This window comes from Mizuhopecten yessoensis, unplaced genomic scaffold, assembly GCF_002113885.1.
Source record: "Mizuhopecten yessoensis strain PY_sf001 unplaced genomic scaffold, ASM211388v2 scaffold716281, whole genome shotgun sequence".
Taxonomy (NCBI): Eukaryota; Metazoa; Mollusca; class Bivalvia; order Pectinida; family Pectinidae; genus Mizuhopecten; species Mizuhopecten yessoensis.
The window spans coordinates 355,091-381,625 of record NW_018480038.1 but is presented as its reverse complement, the minus strand read 5'-3'; the positions used below and the strand labels follow the sequence as shown (position 1 = coordinate 381,625).

Below are 26,535 nucleotides of genomic sequence, written 5' to 3'. Positions count from 1 at the left end.
AGATATATATTATCAAAATCTACTCTATTTTTATAGTGTCATTCAACTAAATAGCCCATTTAAGTAAACCTATCTATATGAGAAACTTGTGTGATCGTGATAGATGTCCATCGTAAAATAAAGTTGACTTATTCCAGTTAGTTTCATTTATCTGTGGTACATTTTTGTGATTCATTACTTGTATACCGTGACGAAGGACCTTTCCCCGGATACATAAGTTCTTCTTTGTAGTGGATGTTGGTTTCTCTGCTACATGCACAGTATTACCATTTCTGTTGTACACAAGCTGTATATTGTAGTGTAGGACAGTTTCTGTGTTACATGAGCTGTCTTGTAGTGTAGGATCGTTTCTGTGTTACACGAGCTGACTTGTAGTGGAGGACTGTTTATCTGTGTTACATGAGATGTCTTGTAGTGTAGGACCGTTTCTGGGTTACATGAGCTGTCTTGTAGTGTAGGACATGAGCTGTCTTGTAGTGTAGGACATGAGCTGTCTTGTAGTGTAGGACTGTTTCTGTGTTACAGGAGCTGTCTTGTGGTGTAGGATCGTTTCTGTGTAACTTGATCTGTCTTGTAGTGGAGGACCGTTTCTGTGTAACATGAGCTGTCTTGTAGTGTAGGACTGTTTCTGTGTTACATGAGCTGTCTTGTACAGTGGAAGACTGTTTCTCTGTGTTACATGAGCTGTCTTGCTGTGTAGGACCGTTTCTGTGTTACATGAGCTGTCTTGTAGTGTAGGGCCGTTTCTGTGTAACATGAGCTGTCTTGTAGTGGAGGACTGTTTCTGTGTCACATGAGCTGTCTTGTAGTGGAGGACTGTTTCTCTGTGTTACATGAGCTGTCTTGTTGTGTAGGACCGTTTCTGTGTTACATGAGGTCTCTTGTTGTGTAGGACTGTTTCTCTGTGTTACAGGAGCTGTCTTGTAGTGGAGGACCGTTTCTGTGTTACATGAGCTGTCTTGTAGTGTAGGACCGTTTCTGGGTTACATGATGTCTCTTGTAGTGTAGGACCGTTTCTGTGTTACATGAGGTCTCTCGTAGTGTAGGACCGTTTCTGTGTTACATGAGCTGTCTTGTAGTGTAGGACTGTTTCTGTGAAACATGAGCTGTCTTGTAGTGGAGGACTGTTTCTGTGTTACATGACCTCTTGTAGTGTAGGACCGTTTCTGTGTTACATGAGCTGTCTTGTAGTGTAGGACCGTTTCTGTGTAACATGAGCTGTCTTGTAGTGTAGGAATGTTTCTGTGTAACATGAGATGTCTTGTAGTGTAGGACCGTTTCTGTGTTACACGAGGTCTCTTGTAGTGTAGGACCGTTTTTTGTGTTACATGAGCTGTCTTGTAGTGTAGGACCGTTTCTGTGTTACATAAGCTGTCTTGTAGTGGAGGACTGTTTCTGTGTAACATGAGGTCTCTTGTAGTGTAGGAATGTTTCTGTGTTACATGAGCTGTCTTGTAGTGGAGGACCGTGTCTGTGTAACATGAGGTCTCTTGCAGTGTAGGAATGTTTCTGTGTTACATGAGCTGTCTTGTAGTGGAGGACCGTTTCTGTGTAACATGAGCTGTCTTGTAGTGTAGAACTGTTTCTGTGTTACATGAGCTGTCTTGTAGTGGAGGACCGTTTCTGTGTAACATAAGGTCTCTTGTAGTGGAGGACTGTTTCTGTGTTACATGAGCTGTCTTGTAGTGGAGGACCGTGTCTGTGTAACATGAGCTGTCTTGTAGTGTAGGACTGTTTCTGTGTTACAGGAGCTGTCTTGTGGTGTAGGATCGTTTCTGTGTAACATGAGCTGTCTTGTAGTGTAGGACTGCTTCTGTGTTACAGGAGCTGTCTTGTGGTGTAGGATCGTTTCTGTGTAACATGATATGTCTTGTAGTGGAGGACCGTTTCTGTGTAACATAAGGTCTCTTGTAGTGGAGGCTGTATATTGTAGTGTAGGACTGTTTCTGTGTAACATGAGCTGTCATGTAGTGTAGGAATGTTTCTGTGTTACATGAGCTCTCTTGTAGTGGAGGACCGTTTCTGTGTAACATGAGATGTCTTGCAGTGGAGGGCTGTTTCTGTGTTACATGGGCTGTCTTGTGGTGTAGGATCGTTTCTGTGCAACATGATCTTTCTTGTAGTGGAGGACCGTTTCTGTGTAACATGAGCTGTCTTGTGGTGTAGGATCGTTTCTGTGTAACATGATATGTCTTGTAGTGGAGGACCGTGTCTGTGTAACATGAGGTCTCTTGTAGTGTAGGACCGTTTCTGTGTAACATGAGATGTCTTGCAGTGTAGGGCTGTTTCTGTGTTACATGAGCTGTCTTGTGGTGTAGGATCGTTTCTGTGCAACATGATCTGTCTTGTAGTGGAGGACCGTTTCTGTGTAACATAAGGTCTCTTGTAGTGGAGGACTGTTTCTGTGTTACATGACCTCTTGTAGTGGAGGACTGTTTCTGTGTAACATGACCTCTTGTAGTAGAGGACTGTTTCTGTGGTGTAACATGAGCTGTCTTGTAGTGGAGGATCGTTTCTGTGTAACATGAGTTGTCTTGTAGTGTAGGACCGTTTCTGTGTTACATAACCTCTTGTAGTGTAGGACCGTTTCTGTGTTACATGAGGTCTCTTGTAGTGGAGGACTGTTTCTGTGTTACATGAGGTCTCTTGTAGTGGAGGACCGTTTCTCTGTTACATGAGCTGTCTTGTAGTGTAGGACTGTTTCTGTGTTACATGAGCTGTCTTGTAATGGAGGACCGTGTCTGTGTAACATGGTCTCTTGTAGTGTAGGACCGTTTCTGTGTAACATCAGCTGTCTTGTAGTGGAGGACCGTTTCTTCTGTGTAACATGAGGTCTCTTGTAGAGGACCGTGTCTGCTGTCTTGTAGTGTAGTGCAGGACTGTTTATCTGTGTTACATGAGCTGTCTTGTAGTGTAGGACCATTTCTGTGTAACATGAGCTGTCTTGTAGTGGAGGACTGTTTCTGTGTTACATGAGCTGTCTTGTAGTGGAGGACCGTTTCTGTGTTACATGAGCTGTCTTGTAGTGTAGGACCATTTCTGTGTTACATGAGCTGTCTTGTAGTGTAGGACCATTTCTGTGTTACATGAGCTGTCTTGTAGTGGAGGACCGTTTCTGTGTTACATGAGCTGTCTTGTAGTGGAGGACTGTTTCTGTGTTACATGAGCTGTCTTGTAGTGTAGGACCATTTCTGTGTTACATGTCGAGCTCTCGTGTAGTGGAGACCCGTTTCTGTGTAACATGAGGTCTCTAGTAGTAGACAAATGTTTCTGTAGAACGTGAGCTCACTTTTGTAGTGACAATGGCGTCTTTGGTACATGATCATTTTTGCATTCTATTCCCATCTCCTTATCAGTCACAAATACACAAAAACTGCTTTTCAGTTTAAACAACAAAAATTTATTGTATTGAGATGCTAGTTGTGAGATTTCATCTCCATGTTCATTTTAGACATTAATGAAGTGTTTCAAACAGTATTGCAATATTTATATCAATAAATCTTAAAACATTTTCAAAATATTTTAACGTTCTATATAACATACTACTTCCACAACCAGTAAAGACTTCTTGAACAAGGGGAAACAACTCTACTAACGTCATTGAAAATCGAATGCCTATCTTGGTGACTATAACACAGCTAATATTTGAATATCCTTTGTCAAACCTAAATACACAAATGAAACATTTTGAGCATCATAAGAATAACCATTTAATAAAACATCTCATTGACATGCATGGCATCTAACATAGATGTGAAAGATACATTTAAAAATGTTTAAAATATCTCTATAATTCTACTTAATATTATAATAAATTTGCAGAAATTGACATCTGACATACCAATTAAGAATGCTAAATCTTTATAGTTCAAATTAAATGGCATATATGTATATTGGAGGTTTGTACACTGTCAAAGAGTCTACATTCTTTGTACACTGTCACAGAGTCTACAGGCTTTTTACACTGTCACAGAGTCTATACTGTCACAGAGTCTACAGACTTTCTACACTGTCACAGAGTCTGGATACTTTGTACACTGTCACGGAGTCTACAGACTTTGTACACTGTCACATAGTCTACACACTTTGTACACTGTCACACAGTCTACACGCTTTGTACACTGTCACATAGTCTACAGACTTTGTACACTGTCACAAAGTCTACAGACTTTGTACACTGTCACAGTGTCTACACACTTTGTACACTGTCACAGGGTCTACAGACTTTGTACACTGTCACAGGGTCTACAGGCTTTGTACACTGTCACAGAGTCTACATACTTGGTACACTGTCACAGAGTCTACACACTTTCTACACTGTCACAGAGTCTACATACTTTGAACACTGTCACAGAGTCTACACACTTTGTTCACTGTCACAGAGTCTACACGCTTGGTACACTGTCACAGAGTCTACACCCTTTGTACACTGTCACAGAGTTTACAGACTTTGTACACTGTCACAGATTCTACACTCTTTGTACACTGTCACAGAGTCTACACGCTTTGTACACTGTCACATAGTCTACAGACTTTGTACACTGTCAAAGAGTCTACACACTTTGTACACTGTCAAAGAGTCTACACACTTTGTACACTGTCAAAGAGTCTACACCCTTTGTACACTGTCACAGAGTCTACACACCTTGTACACTGTCACAGAGTCTACACACCTTGTACACTGTCACAGAGTCTACACACCTTGTACACTGTCACAGAGTCTACACACCTTGTACACTGTCACAGAGTCTACAGACCTTGTACACTGTCACAGATTCTACACACTTTGTACACTGTCACAGAATATACAGACTTTGTACACTGTCACAGAGTATACAGGCTTTGTACACTGTCACAGAGTCTAAACCCTTTGTACACTGTCACAGATTCTACAGACTTTGTACTCTGTCACAGAGTCTAAACACTTTGTTCACTGTCACAGAGTCTACACGCTTGGTACACTGTCACAGAGTCTACATACTTGGTACACTGTCACAGAGTCTACAGACTTTGTACACTGTCACAGGGTCTACAGGCTTGGTACACTGTCACAGAGTCTACATACTTTGTACACTGTCACAGAGTCTATACTGTCACAGAGTCTACAGACTTTGTACACTGTCACAGAGTCTACAGGCTTTGTACACTGTCACAGAGTTTACAGACATTCTCCGCATTACCTGGTCACACATATAAACCCATCACATCTAATGTTTCTACACCTCCGGCCGATCCATTAACACAGGTTATTTATCATCTCACTAAATCCACTACAGCAATGTAAAGACTAACACCACCTTACCAGTAATGTAATGCAGGATAACTTTTTTTTAAATGTCTTAAATGATAATAACATATTACTAATTTTAATTCAACTGATCAAAAGCTTTGGTATTTAACTGCAGAAAATTAAAAACAAATTAAAAACAAAAGATGTATGATATTATATGATTTGTCATTAAATAAATAAAAATACTTGTCATTAAATCTACAAACAACCTGCTACACTTGTACATGTTACTTCTGCATTCTATGAACATTTACTGAATAGGCCTAGTTTAACAATATTATTGTGAGTCACAGGATAGCAACAAAATGACCGAAGCTTATATATGCTTATTTAAGACCAATATAATGGATCCCAACAATTTTAGCTCATACTGCTGGAGTATTGTAATTTAATACCATTGAGCTCTAAAAGCGGCCTTTTCAGGTGTGTTGAAGACACAAGTCTTGAAACATAAACAAACAAATTTAAGAATCTCCATTTCACATTTTTACTTACTTGATTAGTTACTGAGAGGTTGGTAAAAGCACTTCTTGACGGATAGCAATAAGTCTTTAAAGGAATAAATAAGTTAAAAACATTCGGGTAAAGATACCCCATCTATACACATTTTACACCACACCTTAGTTACGGTTAGTGGAATAGGTAAGGTCTAAAGCATGCTACCCGAGTATTGGTGTTGAGCTTTATAAATCACAATCTCTTACAGCAATACAGCACAGAGCGTTTCTGTGACATCATCATTCACATCATTATTCTCTTATAGCATCACTGTCGTACCCTGTATCTGGGTGTTATAGTATAACACTACAACAGATATCCAAGTTACAGCAAGCAACCCTCACAGCCAGCAATCAGACAAAATGTCTTCAGCTCTCCTTCATATGTCAACATTTAATTCTGAAACAACAATTCTTCATCAAATAAAAACAATCAAGTCTCTTTGCTCTGAACACAATACCAGCTATAAGGAGGCAGTGTAAATGTAGTGCATACACACTTATCAGACATCTAAATGTGTATGTAAATACTGAGGCATGTACACGTCTGTTAGAAACTGTTCATCCTTAAAATCAGATTCTGTCTGGTGAACAATAATTAGAAATTATCCAATTTATCAATATTTGGTAGAAATAGGGAAGGCATTGAAGCCAAATAAAGTTATCAATGTCTAGATTATACTTTTTGATCACACAATTTCAGTGAGTTATAAGAAATGTAGGATTTGGATACAGCTCACCGGTGTTGGGTCACGGAGACACAGTGATGGCGGATCACCCGACACCTGATACAATGATGAAGCAGTTACCAACTAAATACTAAAATAAAACAGATAACTAAAACAAGTTGCTTAAAAAACGAAACCCAACATTAGGTAAGAAGTCTAAATTAAAGCTATTGAGAACATTATAAGTAATTATAACAGCAATTATCAGTGGAAATGTCCAATCATACGACACACTGGTTGTCTCCCTTTGCTAATGATACAACAGGACCTTGGATATACATTTAACACAACCAAACTTCAGCAATACATCCAGGTGTGAAATACAACTGAACAAACACAGCAGATGTAAATAAAATTATATAAACATAACATAAAAATATACCTAGTGAGGATACAATATTGTAAATATTTCTAAAAAGATTAAATAAAGAAAACTAAAAAGCATATTTCCAAAGTCATATACATAAAGATTATCGGCATTTGTTCGCACAGAAAATAAACAGTGTATCAATCCTTAAATAAAAAACAGTTATTTTCAACACGAATTTGATAACATTTTTTGATAAACACATGTAAATAGATCAGTAGAGGGTATCAAGGAACACAATTAAGATCACACTTTCCCGATACAAACATTAACACATGCATAGTCCGCAAACAAAAGTTGTAGAGTCAATAACGAACAAACTTCAAAATGTCATAGAAATATACAGACTTTAACAAAGATGATATTAGAGTGAGTCTCTCCTTACAGAGAATGCATAACAAAGTAACACCCTTTGTCCTTATACAAAACACATGTATTTTGAAGGAAAAAATGAAATGTTAACAAAAGTTAAAAAAAAATCTGAACAAAACTTACTAATATGGTAAGTTTTAATGTTTAACGGTAGAAAACAGCGGAGGAATGGGTCAGAATCTTACAGAACCAATGTTCTCAATTCCCAAGATCAGATTTATTTAAGGGCTTTAATTCCTGAAATAGTTGTTGAAATAATACAACAATTATCAATAAATGTTAAGAAATCAGCCGGTAACTTGAAAAGGGGAATGCATTGCAGAAAATTGAAATTAAGAACATTGGAGAGGGAATGTAACATTTATGAATGTTCTAAGATTTAAGAAGTTTCCTGGCACTAAGGCCTGATCTGGTACATCACATTGTAACCAGATCTAATATATTGCATTGTAACCATACTTCAAAACAATTTCTTCAGGTTGGTAAATATCTACTGCCTACAGATATATCACAACCAGTGACATGTTTTGTGTGTGACGTTTGATGTCTGATACCACATGTACTCTGTTACCGCCCTAAAAATAGGACCAGTAAAGCGTGTGTACACCAAGATGTTCAAAATGTACGACAAGGAAATGTAGCTACACTTAAAGTGTATAATAATAATAATAATTTGAGGTTCTTATATACCGCTTTATCACAACCTAGTTCATAGATCATCTCAAAGCGGATCACAAACTATTATCCATGGTTATAGGGCCATTGCAACCAGCCAATATCGTTCTCAACTCCCTGGGAGCATACAGCCGGTGCTGCCATTCCGGCAATCACAGCTACATTCTACAGTTCTAGCACTGCCCAACCACGTACACATTTACAGCTGAGTAGACTGGAACAAGCAGAGTAAATTATCTTGCTCAAGGATACAACACAGTGCTGTGCCGTGCCTCGAACTAGCAACCCTTCGATCACGAGCCCGATGACCTACCACTAGACTACCGCGCCTCCTGTACCCGTTACCTACCATTAGACTACTGCGCCTCCTGTCCCGTTACCTACCACTAGACTACTGCGCCTCCTGTCCCGTTACCTACCACTAGACTACCGCGCCTCCTGTCCCGTTACCTACCACTAGACTAGTGCGCCTCCTGTCCCGTTACCTACCACTAGACTACCGCGCCTCCTGTACCCGTTAAGTATATTGTTAACTCCTAAGATTACTTGTTGATTTCATTGCCATCTCGTAAGTACTTACAAACTTTACTGACAGAGAACAAATCATGCTACATTAGATATCAAAATGTCACAAATTAACATTTCACTGGTTATGCTATATGAACCTATCCTTTATGAATCAAATATATTGCATTGTAACCAGAACTAATATATATTATCCCATCGTAAACAGAACGAATATATCATATTGTAAATGGACCAAATATATTATATCATAAACAAAATTAATACAATTACTACACTATAACTGAAGCAAATATATCCCATTATAACTGGTCTAATATATTCCATCATAACTACCATATATCACATCATAACCAGATCTCATAACAATAACAATCAGCTGGAATCATTTGGTAACTTGAGATTCTTCAAAATGAGTATAACGAGGAAAACTGAAACAGAGAGCAACGTGTCAAGTCCTAAACACAGAGCAATGGGTCAAGTCCTAAACACAGAGCAATGGGTCAAGTCCTAAACACAGAACAATGGGTCAAGTCCTAAACACAGAGCAATGGGTCAAGTCTTAAGGGTTTACATACATTTAGCTGAGTACAATCCACATACACTGTTTTAGTAATAACACTGGACTTCTCTGTAGATCACTACACTTCACAACACATCCTGGTATAGTTATGTTTTTGTTAATATGTGAGGAGAGTCATTTATAAATTTATTATTCTGCGAGTATTTATACATACATTTATAAACATGAAACAACAATCACTTCATTTTCCCTTAGTGAATTGAAATAATCAAGAATAAGGTGCTAGAAGCACAATATACAGTAAAGATTGCACTGATACATATTTATTAAAATACAACAAAGAAGTAGAGCACTTTTACAGTAGTGATTCCTTAATCACTTATAAAGGTGTACTATTTGAATGCTATTTTGAACTAGTGTTGTTATCCTCCCCCTTCACCAACTCCTACACACGCCCACTTTAGAACACTCATAAACTGCAACATTTTATTGGGAAAATATTAATTTTCTTTATAAGAAAAGGAAAGTCTTCCAACCGAGAGTTGAAGTGTCAGAGATATTAAGTTGTGGGTGGTGTTATTTATAGGAGAATCCGACTGTAATTAATTAAAATTAACAAATTATCAGTACACTTTTTTGCTACAAGTAACAGAGTTCAGTCATTTTTCTCAAATATGGAATTTAGTTATTACTTATAGTGACTTAAATACATTTCACATAAAGCCAGGGGAGTAGCCTCCCTTGTCATACACACTCGGATATAGATAAATACATTAGATCTATTCTAATAAAACCAGGTGTCACACTGGTCCAGTTAGATACAATGACATAAGATAGAAATCAAAAACTATTACATGGAATGTTAATTTCTGAAATGTTTAAATAGGCAAACTGTCAGAGAGAAAATTTACAGTATGACACAGTGAACACTTACATTGCTATATAACAAACACACTTTAACCATTGACCTGAACCAAGTATTTCAATTGACTTGAGAGGTGAGCCCTCTGGAAGATCTACCAGAGTACCTCTAGATCATAAGATAAACAAATTACAGGTATACTGGTACAATTTACAGGTGTGGTATTCAGGTATGATATACAGGTGTGGTATATATATTCAGACATGATATACAGGTGTGGTATTCAGATATGACATACAGATATTGCTGGGGGGAAAAAGGAGGATTATAGTTCGTTTAAAGAAATTGAATTTAGCACCTATTTGAAGGCATTAATCTGCTTTGATGATGTTCAAACCTTGGCTTAGATGAGTTACATCATTTCTTAATAACAGTTTGGATAGAAATACAATTAATATACATGTATACATATCTATAATATAGAGTACCATCTTTTATGACCAGGATCCCTATCCACTTCTGTAAGTACTGGTTTAGATCTCTACTGAATATATTCCACGGAAAATGTCCAGTGTGTTGTCAGTATTGAGTCAGTGACAAGAGACAAGAAAGAAGGGAAACTCTCTCTCACCAAGTCTAACTCCCTCTCACCAAGTCTAACTCCCTCTAACCAAGTGTAACTCCCTCTAACCAAGTCTAACTTCCTCTAACCAAGTCTAACTCCCTCTCACCAAGTCTAACTCCCTCTAACCAAGTGTAACTCCCTCTAACCAAGTCTAACTTCCTCTAACCAAGTCTAACTCCCTCTAACCAAGTCTAACTTCCTCTAACCAAGTCTAACTCCCTCTAACCAAGTCTAACTTCCTCTTACCAAGTCTTACTCCCTCTCACTAAGCCAAGTCTGTCATAAATTGTTCAATGTTTCTATCAAAAAACTTAGGTTATGAATGCTTTTTATAGATTTTCATCGTAATGCATTAATTTGTATGTTCCTTATGATATTTTTTGTACATATAAATGTATTTTTGGTACTATTTCTCTGTGCAACAAAAACTTAACAAAAACTAAACACAGATTTTAGAATATCTCGCATACTGTGGTGACCACATGTTTGACTTTCCTATATCTCATCTAGACTAGTCTAAAAGAGTCCTTGTAGTTGGTCATTTATTACTTCACATGTGTGACTGCCCATCACTTGAGTTTCAAAACAAGTGTGGTCAGCCGTCACTTGAGTTTCAAAACAAGTGTGGTCAGCTGTCACTTGAGTTTCAAAACAAGTGTGGTCAGCCGTCACTTGGGTTTCAAAACAAGTGTGGTCAGCCGTCACTTGGGTTTCAGAGGAAGTGTAGCCACCCATTATTTGATTGTCGCGGCCATCCCTCACTCCAGTGGATGATTGTCAAACAGATCAGCCACGACCCCTCACCTCAGCATGTGTTACTGTGAACCAAGACTGTAAATCATTGTCAAATAATTGATAATACCAGAAGGATATAAGTGTGTGTTTTTTAATAGATCACATTAAGGAAAATTGAATAAGAACAGTTGAACAGCTGCTAATAAAGTAATTTTTGGCACTATAAGTGATAGTACTCAATTCCTAGACTGTCCTTAACAAAGTACTACCCGTAACAACAAATTGATGGTTGCTAATTCTAGGGGGGTATGGAAGTTTGCTGACTTCTATCCTGAACTTAATCATAATGATTTTATTTTGTAATATCACTAACAGATTTAAAAATGTGTTTTAAAATCTATTAATAGATTTGTTTTCTAAATTTTGATTTCTATCCATTAAATCATCAATTTCATACATAATGAGAATATCAAATGATATCAAATCAAATCCCTCAATGAAAATATATAATCTATATGCTAAGTAAAATTAAACTTAATTTGTGCAGATAATATACTATTCAAGCTTCACTGAATTGATCGTTCACAAGATGAATTTTCTATATCTTCAAACTGTATAATATATAATTATACTGCAGTAAGCCCAGCATGTGTTTCCATTTCTACTGAACTGTATTTGACAGGGGTGGGCTTATTATCAGGCATGTGTTTCCGTTTCTACTGAACTGTATTTGACAGGGGTGGGCTTATTATCAGACATGTATTTATTGCTGGATCAATACAGTAATAAACACTGTTTTTATGAACAGGCAGTAGTTTTTAAAAGAAAGCGATCATAGCACAGCATCCGATGACGATATAGGCTCCAAATAGTTCGTCATAGCAAAATATTTTATGGAGAATCTTAAGGAATACTTCCCCTAGTTATGTACATTTTTACTAAATGAATACAGAGATGAACCTGGCTTCAATTTTACCAGGCAACAAAAAGAAATTTCTCTACATATAGGTGAGGAGTGATTGTAAAATACCCTTGTGTATAAGAGCCTTGATAATAGTACATGTATATTAAAGAAATCCATAAAATAATGATGGTTTTGAAGTAAAATTGGACACAGATTTTTACACTGATTAAGTAGCTACATGCAATGTCTTTGTCTAGATTTTTCATTAAAAATCTCCCCTTTGACCACCTAGATTGGTCATTGAAAAGCTCCCCTTTGACCTTCTAGATTGGTCACTAAGAAGCTCCCCTTTGACCTCCTAGATTGGTCATTGAGAAGCTCCCCTTTGACCTTCTAGATTGGTCATTAAGAAACTCCCCTTTGACATCCTAGATTGGTCATTGAGAAGCTCCCCTTTGACCTCCTAGATTGGTCATTGAGAAGCTCCCCTTTGACCTCCAAGATTGGTCATTGAGAAGCTCCCATTTGACATCCTAGATCGGTCATTGAGAAGCTCCCCTTTGACCTCCTAGATAGCTCATTGAGAAGCTCCCCTTTGACCTCCTAGATTAGTCATTGAGAAGCTCCCCTTTGACCTCCTAGATCAGTCATTGAGAAGCTCCCCTTTGACCTCCTAGATCGGTCATTGGGAAGCTCCCCTTTCACCTCCTAGATTGGTCATTGAGAAGCTCCCCTTTGACCTCCTAGATCAGTCATTGAGAAGCTCCCCTTTGACCTCCTAGATCGGTCATTGGGAAGCTCCCCTTTGACCTCCTAGATTGGTCATTGAGAAGCTCCCCTTTGACCTCCAAGATTGGTCATTGAGAAGCTCCCCTTTGACCTCCTAGATCGGTCATTGAGAAGCTCCCCTTTGACCTCTTAGATTGGTCATTGAGAAGCTCCCCTTTGACCTCCTAGATTGGTCATTGAGAAGCTCCTCTTTGACCTCCTAAATTGGTCATTGGGAAGCTTCCCTTTGACTGTCTAGATTAGTAACTCAGAGATGCTTCCCTGTGACTCTTCCGAGGCCTCTCCTATAGGTCACAGTAAAGGTGCAGACACTCCACCACGTAGTTTGAAAAGAGGCTGGCACTGATTTGTGAATGTCTCTTTACCATGGAGTTGTACAGTTGTCATGACCACACTGAAATGTCTGTTGATATCTGGAGTGATTAGAATAACACCAGGCAATCTCTGTTGCCATAGTAACAGGAATCTGAGTTGTATTCAAGATGAAGCAAGGTATATTATGCTCTAGTCTATTATGACTGAAATATCAAATCTGTCCTCATGAAAACAATGAGATTCCTGGTCTCCATAGAGACAGGCCTGAATCACTGTAGTCATAGATACAACATTGTGGTAGCTGCCACCAACACATCAACACAACCAAGAACAAGTCCCGTAGGATTTATATAAGTATTGCATGTGAAGGTGAGCGTCGGTAATGTCACAGTGATGTCAGAGTGGCCATGGGGTCTATGTGGTAGGTGTGGACTAGGACCATGAGGCTGTTTCACGACTCTAGAAGGACATGCCACCGACACACTTGGTCTCCTTTACTTTCCCTCATGTCCGTCCAGTGAGACAACTCTTCATCACCACTGCTGTTCAGACCTGCAAATGAAACGGAAACTGATGATATCACTGGAATATGCACAAAAAGAAAAAATCAAAAAGGAAACTGCAGAAATAGAAAATTACAGAAACTGATGGCGTACTTTTTTAGACACCTCCTTTTTAATTTTCTCAGAATTTGAACAAGACTTTACGTATGTACCTTGTATTATCTAGAGACAGTATTAATTAAAACATTTGAGGACATGGCCAGTGTTTTAGAGTGATATTTACCATCGGTGGAAATAAATATCACAAGAGCTCATATCATAGTAAGTGTCATCAGAGGATATTTATCACCAGAAAACAAACGGCCAGTTTTAGGGAGATACTGATGACTGGTAAATCATCACATGGTCAGTGTCTTAAGAAAGACAACTGCAGGGCATGGCCAGTCTTACTCAGATATTTATCAATGGAGAACACAGTCATATTTACCACTAGAAAACCATCCAATCATATCTTTCTTCTTCATACTGCGTTTGTTGTACACAGAAACCATGAGTGTGACCTCCGCGAGCTGGAACAGTGCCACTTGGAACATGAATGTCTCCTTGAACAGAGGATTAGGTTGACCACGTCTGATGGACGTCTTACTCCGTGCTACCTCCTGGCCAGTAGGTGACATCAGTGTCAACTTCACGTATGTGTCTGAAGAAATTGCAGGGACAGGTGTCATAAAAAGTCTGCTTATATTAAGTAATTGTTGGATCATAATAATCAATGCAACCCTGGAACCATGTGGTTTAAAGTCGGACACGTTTTTTAAATTTTCATCTGATATTTGTTTTACATTTTTTCACAAACACTAAAACCACAGAACAGTGGTGATGGTAGTAATACCTGCACAAAGCATGTATTGTTCATACCAACCTGACGAATCTCATTCTGAATAATGAGATATCGCTTCATACATACCTGGGGCCCTACTCATGGTTTAGGCTCTATTAATGTAATTTGGGGCCTTGATTCTTGGCTATAGGTTCTTTGTACCTACCTGGGGCCCTGTTCATCGCCATGTTTCTGAAGTTACTTCCCTTGATGACCTCAACAGAAAGTCTTCCTGTGGTACCATTGTAGGCAAGACCTAGTAACAGTTCAGGCATACCGCCATGCTGCATGGACTGTGTCGACGAAGCACTGTCACTGCGAGACAGACTTGACACATCAAACCTGGAGTCCCCACCCTACAAATCACAATGATAGAGATCAGGAAAGAGAGACACAATCCCCACCCTACAAATCACAATAATAGAGATCAGGAAAGAGACACACAATCCCTTCCCTACAAATCACAATAATAGAGATCAGGAAAGAGACACACAATCCCTTCCCTACAAATCACAATAATAGAGATCAGGAAAGAGACACACAATCCCTTCCCTACAAATCACAATAATAGAGATCAGGAAAGAGACACACAATCCCCACCCTACAAATCAAAATGATAGAGATCAGGAAAGAGAGACACAATCCCCGCCCTACAAATCACAATAATAGAGATCAGGAAAGAGAGACACAATCCCCACCCTACAAATCACAATAATAGAGATCAGGATAGAGACACACAATCCCCATCCTAAAAATCACAATGAAAGAGATCAGGAAAGAGAGACACAATCCCCACCCTACAAATCACAATAATAGAGATCAGGAAAGAGAGACACAATCCCCCCCCTACAAATCACAATAATAGAGATCAGGAAAGAGACACACAATCCCCACCCTACAAATCACAATGATAGAGATCAGGAAAGAGACACACAATCCCTTCCCTACAAATCACAATAATAGAGATCAGGAAAGAGACACACAATCCCCACCCTACAAATCACAATAATAGAGATCAGGAAAGAGACACACAATCCCCACCCTACAAATCACAATGATAGAGATCAGGAAAGAGACACACAATCCCTTCCCTACAAATCACAATAATAGAGATCAGGAAAGAGACACACAATCCCCACCCTACAAATCACAATAATAGAGATCAGGAAAGAGACACACAATCCCCACCCTACAAATCACAATGATAGAGATCAGGAAAGAGACACACAATCCCTTCCCTACAAATCACAATAATAGAGATCAGGAAAGAGACACACAATCCCCACCCTACAAATCACAATAATAGAGATCAGGAAAGAGACACACAATCCCCACCCTACAAATCACAATGATAGAGATCAGGAAAGAGACACACAATCCCTTCCCTACAAATCACAATAATAGAGATCAGGAAAGAGACACACAATCCCCACCCTACAAATCACAATAATAGAGATCAGGAAAGAGACACACAATCCCCACCCTACAAATCACAATAATAGAGATCAGGAAAGAGACACACAATCCCCACCCTACAAATCACAATAATAGAGATCAGGAAAGAGACACACAATCCCCACCCTACAAATCACAATAATAGAGATCAGGAAAGAGACACACAATCCCCACCCTACAAATCACAATGATAGAGATCAGGAAAGAGACACACAATCCCTTCCCTACAAATCACAATAATAGAGATCAGGAAAGAGACACACAATCCCCACCCTACAAATCACAATAATAGAGATCAGGAAAGAGACACACAATCCCCACCCTACAAATCACAATAATAGAGATCAGGAAAGAGACACACAATCCCCACCCTACAAATCACAATAATAGAGATCAGGAAAGAGACACACAATCCCCACCCTACAAATCACAATAATAGAGATCAGGAAAGAGACACACAATCCCCACCCTACAAATCACAATAATAGAGATCAGGAAAGAGACACACAATCCCTTCCCTACAAATCACAATAATAGAGATCAGGAAAGAGACACACAATCCCCACCCTACAAATCACAATAATAGAGATCAGGAAAGAGACACACAATCCCCACCCTACAAATCACAATGATAGAGATCAGGAAAGAGACACAAAATCCCTTCCCTACAAATCACAATAATAGAGATCAGGAAAGAGACACACAATCCCCACCCTACAAATCACAATAATAGAGATCAGGAAAGAGACACACAATCCCCACCCTACAAATCACAATAATAGAGATCAGGAAAGAGACACACAATCCCCACCCTACAAATCACAATGATAGAGATCAGGGAAGAGAAACACAATCCCTTCCCTACAAATCACAATAATAGAGATCAGGAAAGAGACACAATCCCCACCCTACAAATCACAATAATAGAGATCAGGGAAGAGACACACAATCCCCACCCTACAAATCACAATAATAGAGATCAGGAAAGAGACACAATCCCCACCCTACAAATCACAATGATAGAGGTCAGGAAAGAGAGACACAATCCCCACCCTACAAATCACACTTAAAGAGGTCAGGAAAGAGACACACAATCCCCACCCTACAAATCACAATGATAGAGATCAGGAAAGAGAGACAATCTTAACACAATATCACTATTTGGAAAACATATACAAATGAATAGAAGTAGATTTATTGATGAGAGTGCACAGGACAATTTCATTGTGACATTTATTCATCAGAACAAGGACACTGATTTTATAATTCTATATCTGTATACAGTGGGCTCAAATAACATAGATGCATTTTTTTTTAATTCCTGCATTTTAGCCAGCCCTTGCTGCTATTGATGACATCATTTGATTATGCATTATGTATTACTCCTTCAAGCAAACCTTGTTATTACTGTTACCAGGTTGGCACAACAATTTTAATCTTATACCTGTCTTTTTGTATTTAAATTTGTTCTGATGACACGCCTCATGTGTCGAATCTAGTCACAGTAAACGTGTATTAAAGCCGTTATACCCAGTACGACGTTGTCATGGTCATCTTTTCCTTTTGAATAGATGCACTCTGTTTGTGACAGGTGCAGGGGAAGGTCCCACTAACTGCCTAATAATCAAAAGCCCATTTCTTCACCCCTTAATTTGGTGACTTGTATCAATACACAAACAATAATGGTCATTATGCTGCTTGCCAATCAGTAAAATCAGTACTTCTGCCGCCCTTTTGGCCATGAGGTAGCATTATTTAACAGATAATTCTATGACCACTAACGGAGCTTTAAGGGTTGGTGGCTGTGATTTGGGATGGATGAAGGGAAGTCTGTTGAGTGGGAGACTGGATGATGACCAGGATATAGATTTAGGGAGCAAACAAAGAGACAATGGATCAAGTTAGTATGCACAAGTAAATAGAGGAAGCACACATGTCTCTTTATTGGGTTAGATACAACTGGAGGAGGCCAGCCATGACGATAGGTCAACTGAAACAATTACAGATAACACTACTGTTCTGAAGTATGGAGAGCACTGACATTGATGCTCTCCACTCGATAACCCATCCCTAACAATCGATGTGCTGTTTATTACAGGACATTTGATAGTGATATCAAAATAAAAAGAGGTGATTTATTTGTGCCATCCTAACCTAACAGCTCATAGAATGATGTTAAAATGATTGACTTTCAGTTTCTATGTATCCTTGTACACTGGGACTCTACTGTACAGAAAAAGGGGGGGGGGGGGGGTTTAAGGCTCAGAACAAGCCACTCTACAGTTCTGTACAGAAGACAGGGAGTTCTAAGGTCATGAATATGCCTCTCTAGAGTTCTTTACAGGAGATGGGGAATTCTCTGACTCAGAACAATTGTCAGCCTCTCTAGAGTAATAGTACAATTACTGTACAGGAAAAGGTGAATTCTGATTCTCAGAACAAGCCTCTCTAGAGTGCTGTACAGAAAACGAGGAATTTTCAGGCCCAGAATAAGCCTGATCTCTACAGTTCTGTATAGTAATGAAGCATGCACAAGTATGGACCTGGTTGATCACGCATAGCAAGTTCTATCATGATCCTGTGGGTAGTTTCTGAGAAAAAGCAGCAACAAAACTGTTTATTGACTGACTGATTGACTGACAGATGAAGACCGTACCATGGACGGCGGGAACAGATCTGAAAAGTGCATCACTTGTTGATGGTGGGCTAATGAAGACAATAGGTTGGGAGGTAGTGACAGGTTGTGTCTCAAATTTAAACTAAGTACCAGTATTTCCATCAATAAAATATGTATGTAATGATCTATTGGAGATGTAATAAATCGTTGTGTGCGAGGTATTAAGTTGGGATTGGCTGCTGAGAGCACGAGTCGTCACGTAACAACAACAGACATTCCACATGCCTGAGTACACTACATCCCAGCTGTGTCATAAAGTCCAGGTTATGTCCTTCATAGCACAGGACACATAAAGGCACTCCATGAAACTACTCCTCATAGCATGACAAATCTAGAGTAAAACACAGGACTGGATGATGATAAATCATGGGAAAGATTGTTTTATCTCTTGACACAGCCGATGCTGTAAAGCATGAGATCAGATATTTCTTCCATTCTGACTCTAATAAAAGCTTGGTCAGGACTACTGACAACTAGGCGTACTCCCGTTCTAACCTGACTGTAGCCTGGACTACCGACAGCCAGGGGTACTCCCGCTCTAATCTGACTGTAGCCTATCTTCCAACATTTCTGTTCTATATATTCTCACATTTCTCAGTACTCAAACTTTTCACCTTGATCCCTATTTTCCCAAAGTATTTCCATTTTTCCATGTCCAATTTTCCTTATACTCCCACTGTTTCCTTTAATTCCATTTCTCCCTTGTTTTCCAACTATTCCCTAGCTTATAAATCTACTCTTCCCAGGTTTTCTTCTTTCTATTGCATTAAATTTTTTCTTTTTATTTCCACAGTCCCCTTTATTGTCACTATTCTACTGTTTTACAGCTTTCCTCCCTAAATTTCAAATTTCTTTTTCACCTGTATCTTTCTACTTTTCCTTGTATATCAACTTTTCATCTGTATTTCTACTTTTCACCTGCATTTCTGCTTATACGAGTATTCTACTCTTCCCTTGCATTACCACTTTTCTTTGTAATTCCACTTTCCCATCTTTTCCTACTATTCCCTGTATTTCCACTTTACCATCTTTCCCTCTTTTCTCTGTAATCCCACATTCCCTGTATTTCTGCTTATCCCAGTATTTCTACTTTTTTCTTGTGTTTACAGTTTCCCCTATGTAACACCATTTCTTTTAATTCCCAATTTTCTCTGCATTCTCAATATCTCACATATTCCCACTTTCTCCTTAATTTCCATTTCCCCCTATATTCCCACTCTTTTCCCCCATCTTCTTTTTCTGTATTCACAATTTCCCCTCTATTTCCTTTTCTCCTGTATTATCAATTTTCCTAAAATCACACTTAAATTATCATGACATGGTTCTACATCATTTTATATTTTTGAACTCATTTGGGTTGTATACATTTCTATAAATAATTTGAGACTAAAAGTAAAACAGTTTTACAGCAAGTACAACCAGCAACACAGGAATCAAATATCTCAAACTTGTTATGAAAGCTCCCTATAAAAATTCCATCTGTAATGAAATAGCAATGCATTGTTTTCTAAATGTGAGAAATATAACTCATGAAATGCTTCAAATAAACAGGACAAGGAATTAAACAGGTATTTGTTATATAAAGGTGACCTTTATAGATAGGTATTTGCTAGAAAGAGGTGGCCTTTATACACAGGCATTTGTTAAATAGAGGTGACCTTTATCGACAGGTATTTTTATGTAGAAGTTATAGACAGATACATCAATATTTTTGGGGTGGCCTTTCCTAGACACGTATTTGCTAAACAGAATTTACAGACATATATGGATGTATATGTTGAATTGAGGTCACCTTCATAGACAGATATTTGTCATATAGAATTTAAAGACAATAATTTGTTAAATAGAATTTATACACAGGTATTCTTATATAGAGGTGACCTTTGTATGGATTGTTGGTGTAGACATTTACAGAGAAGTATCTGTTATGTGGCCTGTTTAACAGGTTAGACAGCAATTATAAGACAAACAGCCAACAGTATACCAACGCAGCATTGTACCTCATGACGTACATCAGGCTATAGATTCTAAATATCAATTCTGACAACCCTTATATGGTTCAGCTCTGGCAGTTACGGAGGCATATTGAAACCAACTGAAATCCAATTAAAATGTTGCATATCAATATTGTGTTTAGTAAATTCAATTTAAGATACTATTAGAGAGATATGATAACCAGTTTCCTGTAAACAAGCTGTCAATCAACACCTTGCACATACAATGATGGGAGGATTCATTAAGATAATTACACCTGTCTCCTGTAGCAGACGCTGCTATCAATCATAACATCAGCCACACACAAATCATCAGAACAATAGACTGCACAAAAAACCACACAGGATCAATGCTGGAGATGCAGAAGGAAATGCAAAATCAGCCTATTTACCACACGATTAATACCTCAAGTTAAGGATGGAATTTTAACGAGCTGACATCTACTTATAGCCTACTGTGAACATATAAATAACTATGCTAATATTGTACACGGCAAGAAAATAATTCAAGTTAAACGTTGATTCAGATAACAATACTGAAGCTTACAAGAAGAAAGTCAGGATAATGTTAATATGAAATCAATACCAGTGAACAATGGTATCGGTTTAATTAATATTGATCAATGTAGGCCTATATACATGTCTAAGGTAGGCCTATACATGTCTAAGGTAGGCCTATACATGTCTAAGGTAGGTCTATATACATGTCTAAGGTAGGTCTATACATGTCTACAGTAGGTCTATACATGTCTAAGGTAGGCCTATACATGTCTAAGGTAGGCCTATATACATGTCTAAGGGAGGCCTATACATGTCTAAGGTAGGCTTATACATGTCTAAGGTAGGCCTATATACATGTCTAAGGGAGGCCTTTACATGTCTAAGGTAGGCCTATATACATGTCTAAGGGAGGCCTTTACATGTCTAAGGTAGGCCTATATATGTCTAAGGTAGGTCTTTATATGTCTAAGGTAGGTCTGTACATGTCTAAGGTAGGCCTATACATGTCTACAGTAGGTCTATATATGTCTAAGGTAGGCCTATACATGTCTACAGTAGGTCTATACATGTCTAAGGTAGGCCAATACATGTCAAAGGTAGGCATATACATGTCTAAGGTAGGCCTATACATGTATAAGGTAGGTCTATACATGTCTAAGGTAGGTCTATACATGTCTAAGGTAGGTCTATACAAGTCTAAGGTAGGCCTATACATGTCTAAGGTAGGCCTATACATGTCTAAGGTAGGCCTATACATGTCTAAGGTAGGTCTATATATGTCTAAGGTAGGTCTATATATGTCTAAGGTAGGTCTATACATGTCTAAGGTAGGCCTATACATGTCTACAGTAGGTCTATACATGTCTAAGGTAGGCCAATACATGTCTAAGGTAGGCATATACATGTCTAAGGTAGGCCTATACATGTATAAGGTAGGCGTATACATGTCTAAGGTAGGTCTATACATGTCTAAGGTAGGCATATACATGTCTAAGGTAGGTCTATACATGTCTAAGGTAGGCCTATACATGTCTACAGTAGGCATATTCATGTCTTAGAGAGGCCTATACATGTCTAAGGTAGGCCTATATACATGTCTAAAGTAGGTCTATACATGTCTAAGGTAGGCATATTCATGTCTAAGGTAAGCCTTTACATGTCTAAGGTAGGCATATACATGTCTAAGGTAGGCCTATACATGTCTTAGGTAGGCCTATACATGTCTAAGGTAGGCCTATACATGTCTAAGGTAGGCCTATACATGTCTAAGGTAGGCCTATACATGTCTAAGGTAGGCTTATACATGTCTAAGGCAGGCCTATATACATGTCTTAGGTAGGCCTATACATGTCTAAGGTAGGCTTATATACATGTCTAAGGTAGGCCTATACATGTCTAAAGTAGGCCTATACATGTCTAAGGTAGGCCTATACAAGTCTTAGGTAGGCATATACATGTCTAAGGTAGGCCTATACATGTCTTAGGTAGGCCTATACATGTCTAAGGTAGGCCTATACATGTCTATGGTAGGACTTTACATGTCTAAGGTAGGCCTATACATGTCTAAGGTAGGCATATACATGTCTAAGGTAGGCCTATACATGTCTTAGGTAGGCCTATACATGTCTAAGGTAGGACTATACATGTCTAAGGTAGGCCTATACATGTCTAAGGGAGGCCTATACATGTCTAAGGTAGGTCTATACATGTCTAAGGTAGGTCTATACATGTGTAAGGTAGGCCTATACATGTCTAAGGTAGGCCTATACATATCTAAGGTAGGCCTATACAGGTACTGCCTGGTATACAGTGTTAGACCACAGGTAATGTTACTGTGTATGAAGACAAAGATTACGACTTAACAGTGTTTTACACTATTTATACATTATGTAGACTTATCGAGCAAGTTGATCGTTATGGAGAAGAACTTCAATCCTTCTGGTGATTTTCTAATGATATAAAACTGGTCATCGTAGCACAACAGCTCACTGCAGAGACACATCAAACAATGTAGCAGTATACCATCTCAGTTACACCAATGCTAGTGGGGTGCTTTATCAGTTCAGCTATCTCGTCACTACCCACTGACCCAGGCCAGTCCCACCTCATACCTCTGTCCTACAGTTAAGTATCTGAGCCAAAAGACAAAATTATGCTACCTTAGAAATTAGCCACTTTTCTTGAGTATATTTAGTCAGACACCGAATGTAGTAGGAGCGGAGATTGCACAGGTTAGACAGGAATCTGAATATGTTCTCCAATCAACAGAGCTACCTGGTAAATGCTCCAGTTAAGTTCTGCCTTATTAATAACATGCACACTGCATCACTTCAAGAGTTTTAGGTGTAACAACACTTACACTGAGATTACTGCGTGGTTCTAGGATGATCCAGTGGGTACATGCCATTTCCAGGTTTAGAGAAGCGAAGCCAATAATGCTCTCTCCAATCATCCTCTCCCTCCTCATCCGCTCTAGACCGTACAGTCGTATCCGGATCCCATAGCCTTGTACCTCCTCTGTGGTCAAATAAAGTCACAGACTGTACAGGGGATCAGAACTATGTATTATGTACCTATTTAGTAAGTATAACAATGACATATTTAGGAGATTAATAATTATACTCATATTCTACAAACAACAAATCCTTATAATCTTTTACATAATGATAAAGCAAAGTTAGCAGGGGCTCACATAGATATATCTACCACCACACCTATAGGGTTCAAGTGTGACTTTGTGACTCTTTTACCTTGACTGATAAAGTGTATCTTATACGACCGAGTATGTCATTTGACTTAGTGTGCAACCTGGCCAAGCATGTCATAAGAACATGTGTCATATGATCAAGTATGTCACCTGACCAGGCTATTCATAGAATCAAGTGTGTCACATGATCAAGTGTGTCACCTGACCAGGCTATTCATAGAATCAAGTGTGTCACATGACCAGGCGATTCATAGAATCAAGTGTTTCACATGATCAAGCGTGTCACATGAGAAAAGTGTTATATCTGACCAAAGGTATCACATGATTATCATACCTTGTGGAATTTTAGTGAATAAGTAAGTTTCCTGGAACATTGGGTTTTGGCCAGGCTTGGCCTTGGTTTTGAAGCGATGTTTCTTTGAGGGGAGGAGTAGTAGCCGGACCTGGGTGTTACTGGCTCCGCCTCTCTCCTTACTCGGGATTTCCTGTGCCTGGTGTATCGTCACCGCCATACGACCTCGTTTAGGGTCATAGGAAAATGTCATTTCTAAACTGCCACACTTAGAGATTAATGGAGGCTCCTTCTGTAGATCACTGACATCAAACAAGTGTTCCTGTTCATAGAATAATGTTCACAAATTAACATTTACAAAATCTGTCTTATTAACCTCAACAAATTTATCATATATCCCTGACTCTGCAGTGTAAGATTTTATCACTTGTTTAATATGGTGACAAGGAACATTGGTGATGATGTCAAAGATGAAACAATAGTGAGATTTTTGTTTTCATAAAATATATAATACATAATCTAGACAGGTTATGTACAGTTTATGAGCTACATGAAGTATGTGTTGGTTCAACTAGGGCTGACTAACTGAGCCACCATTACACTATATACCCCAGCCAACACTTACACCTAGGGCTGACTAGCTGAGCCACCATTACACTAGATACCCCAGCCATCATTAACACCTAGGGCGGACTAGCACAGCCACCAGTACACTGGATCCCCCAGCCATCACTAACACCTAGGGCTGACTAGGTGAGCCACCATTACACTGGATACCCCACCCATCACTAACACCTAGGGCTGACTAGGTGAGCCACCATTACACTGGATACCCCAACCATCACTAACACCTAGGGCTGACTAACTGAGCCACCATTACACTATATACCCCAGCCAACACTTACTCCTAGGGCTGACTAGCTGAGCCACCATCACACTGGATACCCCAGCCATCATTAACACCTAGGGCGGACTAGCACAGCCACCAGTACACTGGATCCCCCAGCCATCACTAACACCTAGGGCTGACTAGGTGAGCCACCATTACACTGGATACCCCATCCATCACTAACACCTAGGGCTGACTAGGTGAGCCACCATTACACTGGATACCCCAACCATCACTAACACCTAGGGCTGACTAACTGAGCCACCATTACACTATATACCCCAGCCAACACTTACTCCTAGGGCTGACTAGCTGAGCCACCATTACATTGGATACCCCAGCACTCATTAACACCTAGGGCTGACTAGCACAGCCCCCAGTACACTGGATACCCCAGCCATCATTAACCCCTAGGGCTGACTAGCACAGCCACCAGTACACTAGATACCCCAGCCATAACTAACACCTAGGACTGACTAGCACAGCCACCAGTCCCCAAGAAACACCAGCCAACACTTTCACCTAGGGCTGGTTAGCTGAGCCACCAGTACACTGGATACCCCAGCCCTCATTAACACCTAGGGCTGACTAGCACAGCCACAAGTACACTAGATACCCCAGCCAACACTTACACCTAGGGATGACTAGCTGAGCCACCCTTACACTATATACCCCAGCCAACACTTACTCCTAGGGCTGACTAGCTGAGCCACCATCACACTGGATACCCCAGCCATCATTAACACCTAAGGCTGACTAGCACAGCCACCAGTACACTAGATACCCCAGCCATAACTAACACCTAGGACTGACTAGCACAGCCACCAGTACACTAGATACCCCAGCCAACACTTACACCTAGGGATGACTAGCTGAGCCACCCTTACACTATATACCCCAGCCAACACTTACTCCTAGGGCTGACTAGCTGAGCCACCATTACACTGGATACCCCAGCACTCATTAACACCTAGGGCTGACTAGCACAGCCACCAGTACACTGGATACCCCAGCCATCACTAACACCTAGGGTTGACTAGCTGAGCCACCATTACACTATATACCCCAGCCAACACTTACACCTAGGGCTGACTAGCTGAGCCACCATTACACTGGATACCCCAGCACTCATTAAAACCTAGGGCTGACTAGCACAGCCACCAGTACACTAGATACCCCAGCCAACACTTACACATAAAACTGATTAGCTGAGCCACCATTACACTGGATACCCCAGCCTACACTTACACCTAAAGTTGACTAGCTGAGCCACCATTACACTGGATACCCCAGCCTACACTTACACCTAAAGTTCACTAGCTGAGCCACCATTACACTGGATACCCCAGCAATCATTAACACCTAGGGCTGACTAGCACACCCACCATTACACTGGATACCCCAGCCAACATTAACACCTAGGGCTGACT

The 26,535-nt window shown here is 39.5% G+C and overlaps 1 protein-coding gene across 4 annotated transcripts in view; it reads right to left on the bottom strand.

Moving 5' to 3' along the window:
* Nucleotides 1-5,499: 5,499 nt before the first annotated feature.
* LOC110442579 (synaptotagmin-14-like) overlaps nt 5,500-26,535 on the bottom strand; it is a 113,981-nt gene continuing 92,945 nt past the window's right edge. For all 4 annotated transcript variants that reach the window (XM_021486256.1, XM_021486257.1, XM_021486255.1 and 1 more), the window contains 6 exons: nt 24,259-24,538; nt 23,577-23,734; nt 14,757-14,946; nt 14,198-14,410; nt 12,809-13,759; nt 5,500-12,598 (listed from right to left, as the gene is read on the bottom strand). In XM_021486256.1, coding sequence (XP_021341931.1) covers nt 13,659-13,759; nt 14,198-14,410; nt 14,757-14,946; nt 23,577-23,734; nt 24,259-24,538 — 942 coding nt within the window. In that variant the 3' untranslated portion in view covers nt 5,500-12,598; nt 12,809-13,658. The remainder of the gene's footprint in view (nt 12,599-12,808; nt 13,760-14,197; nt 14,411-14,756; nt 14,947-23,576; nt 23,735-24,258; nt 24,539-26,535) is intronic.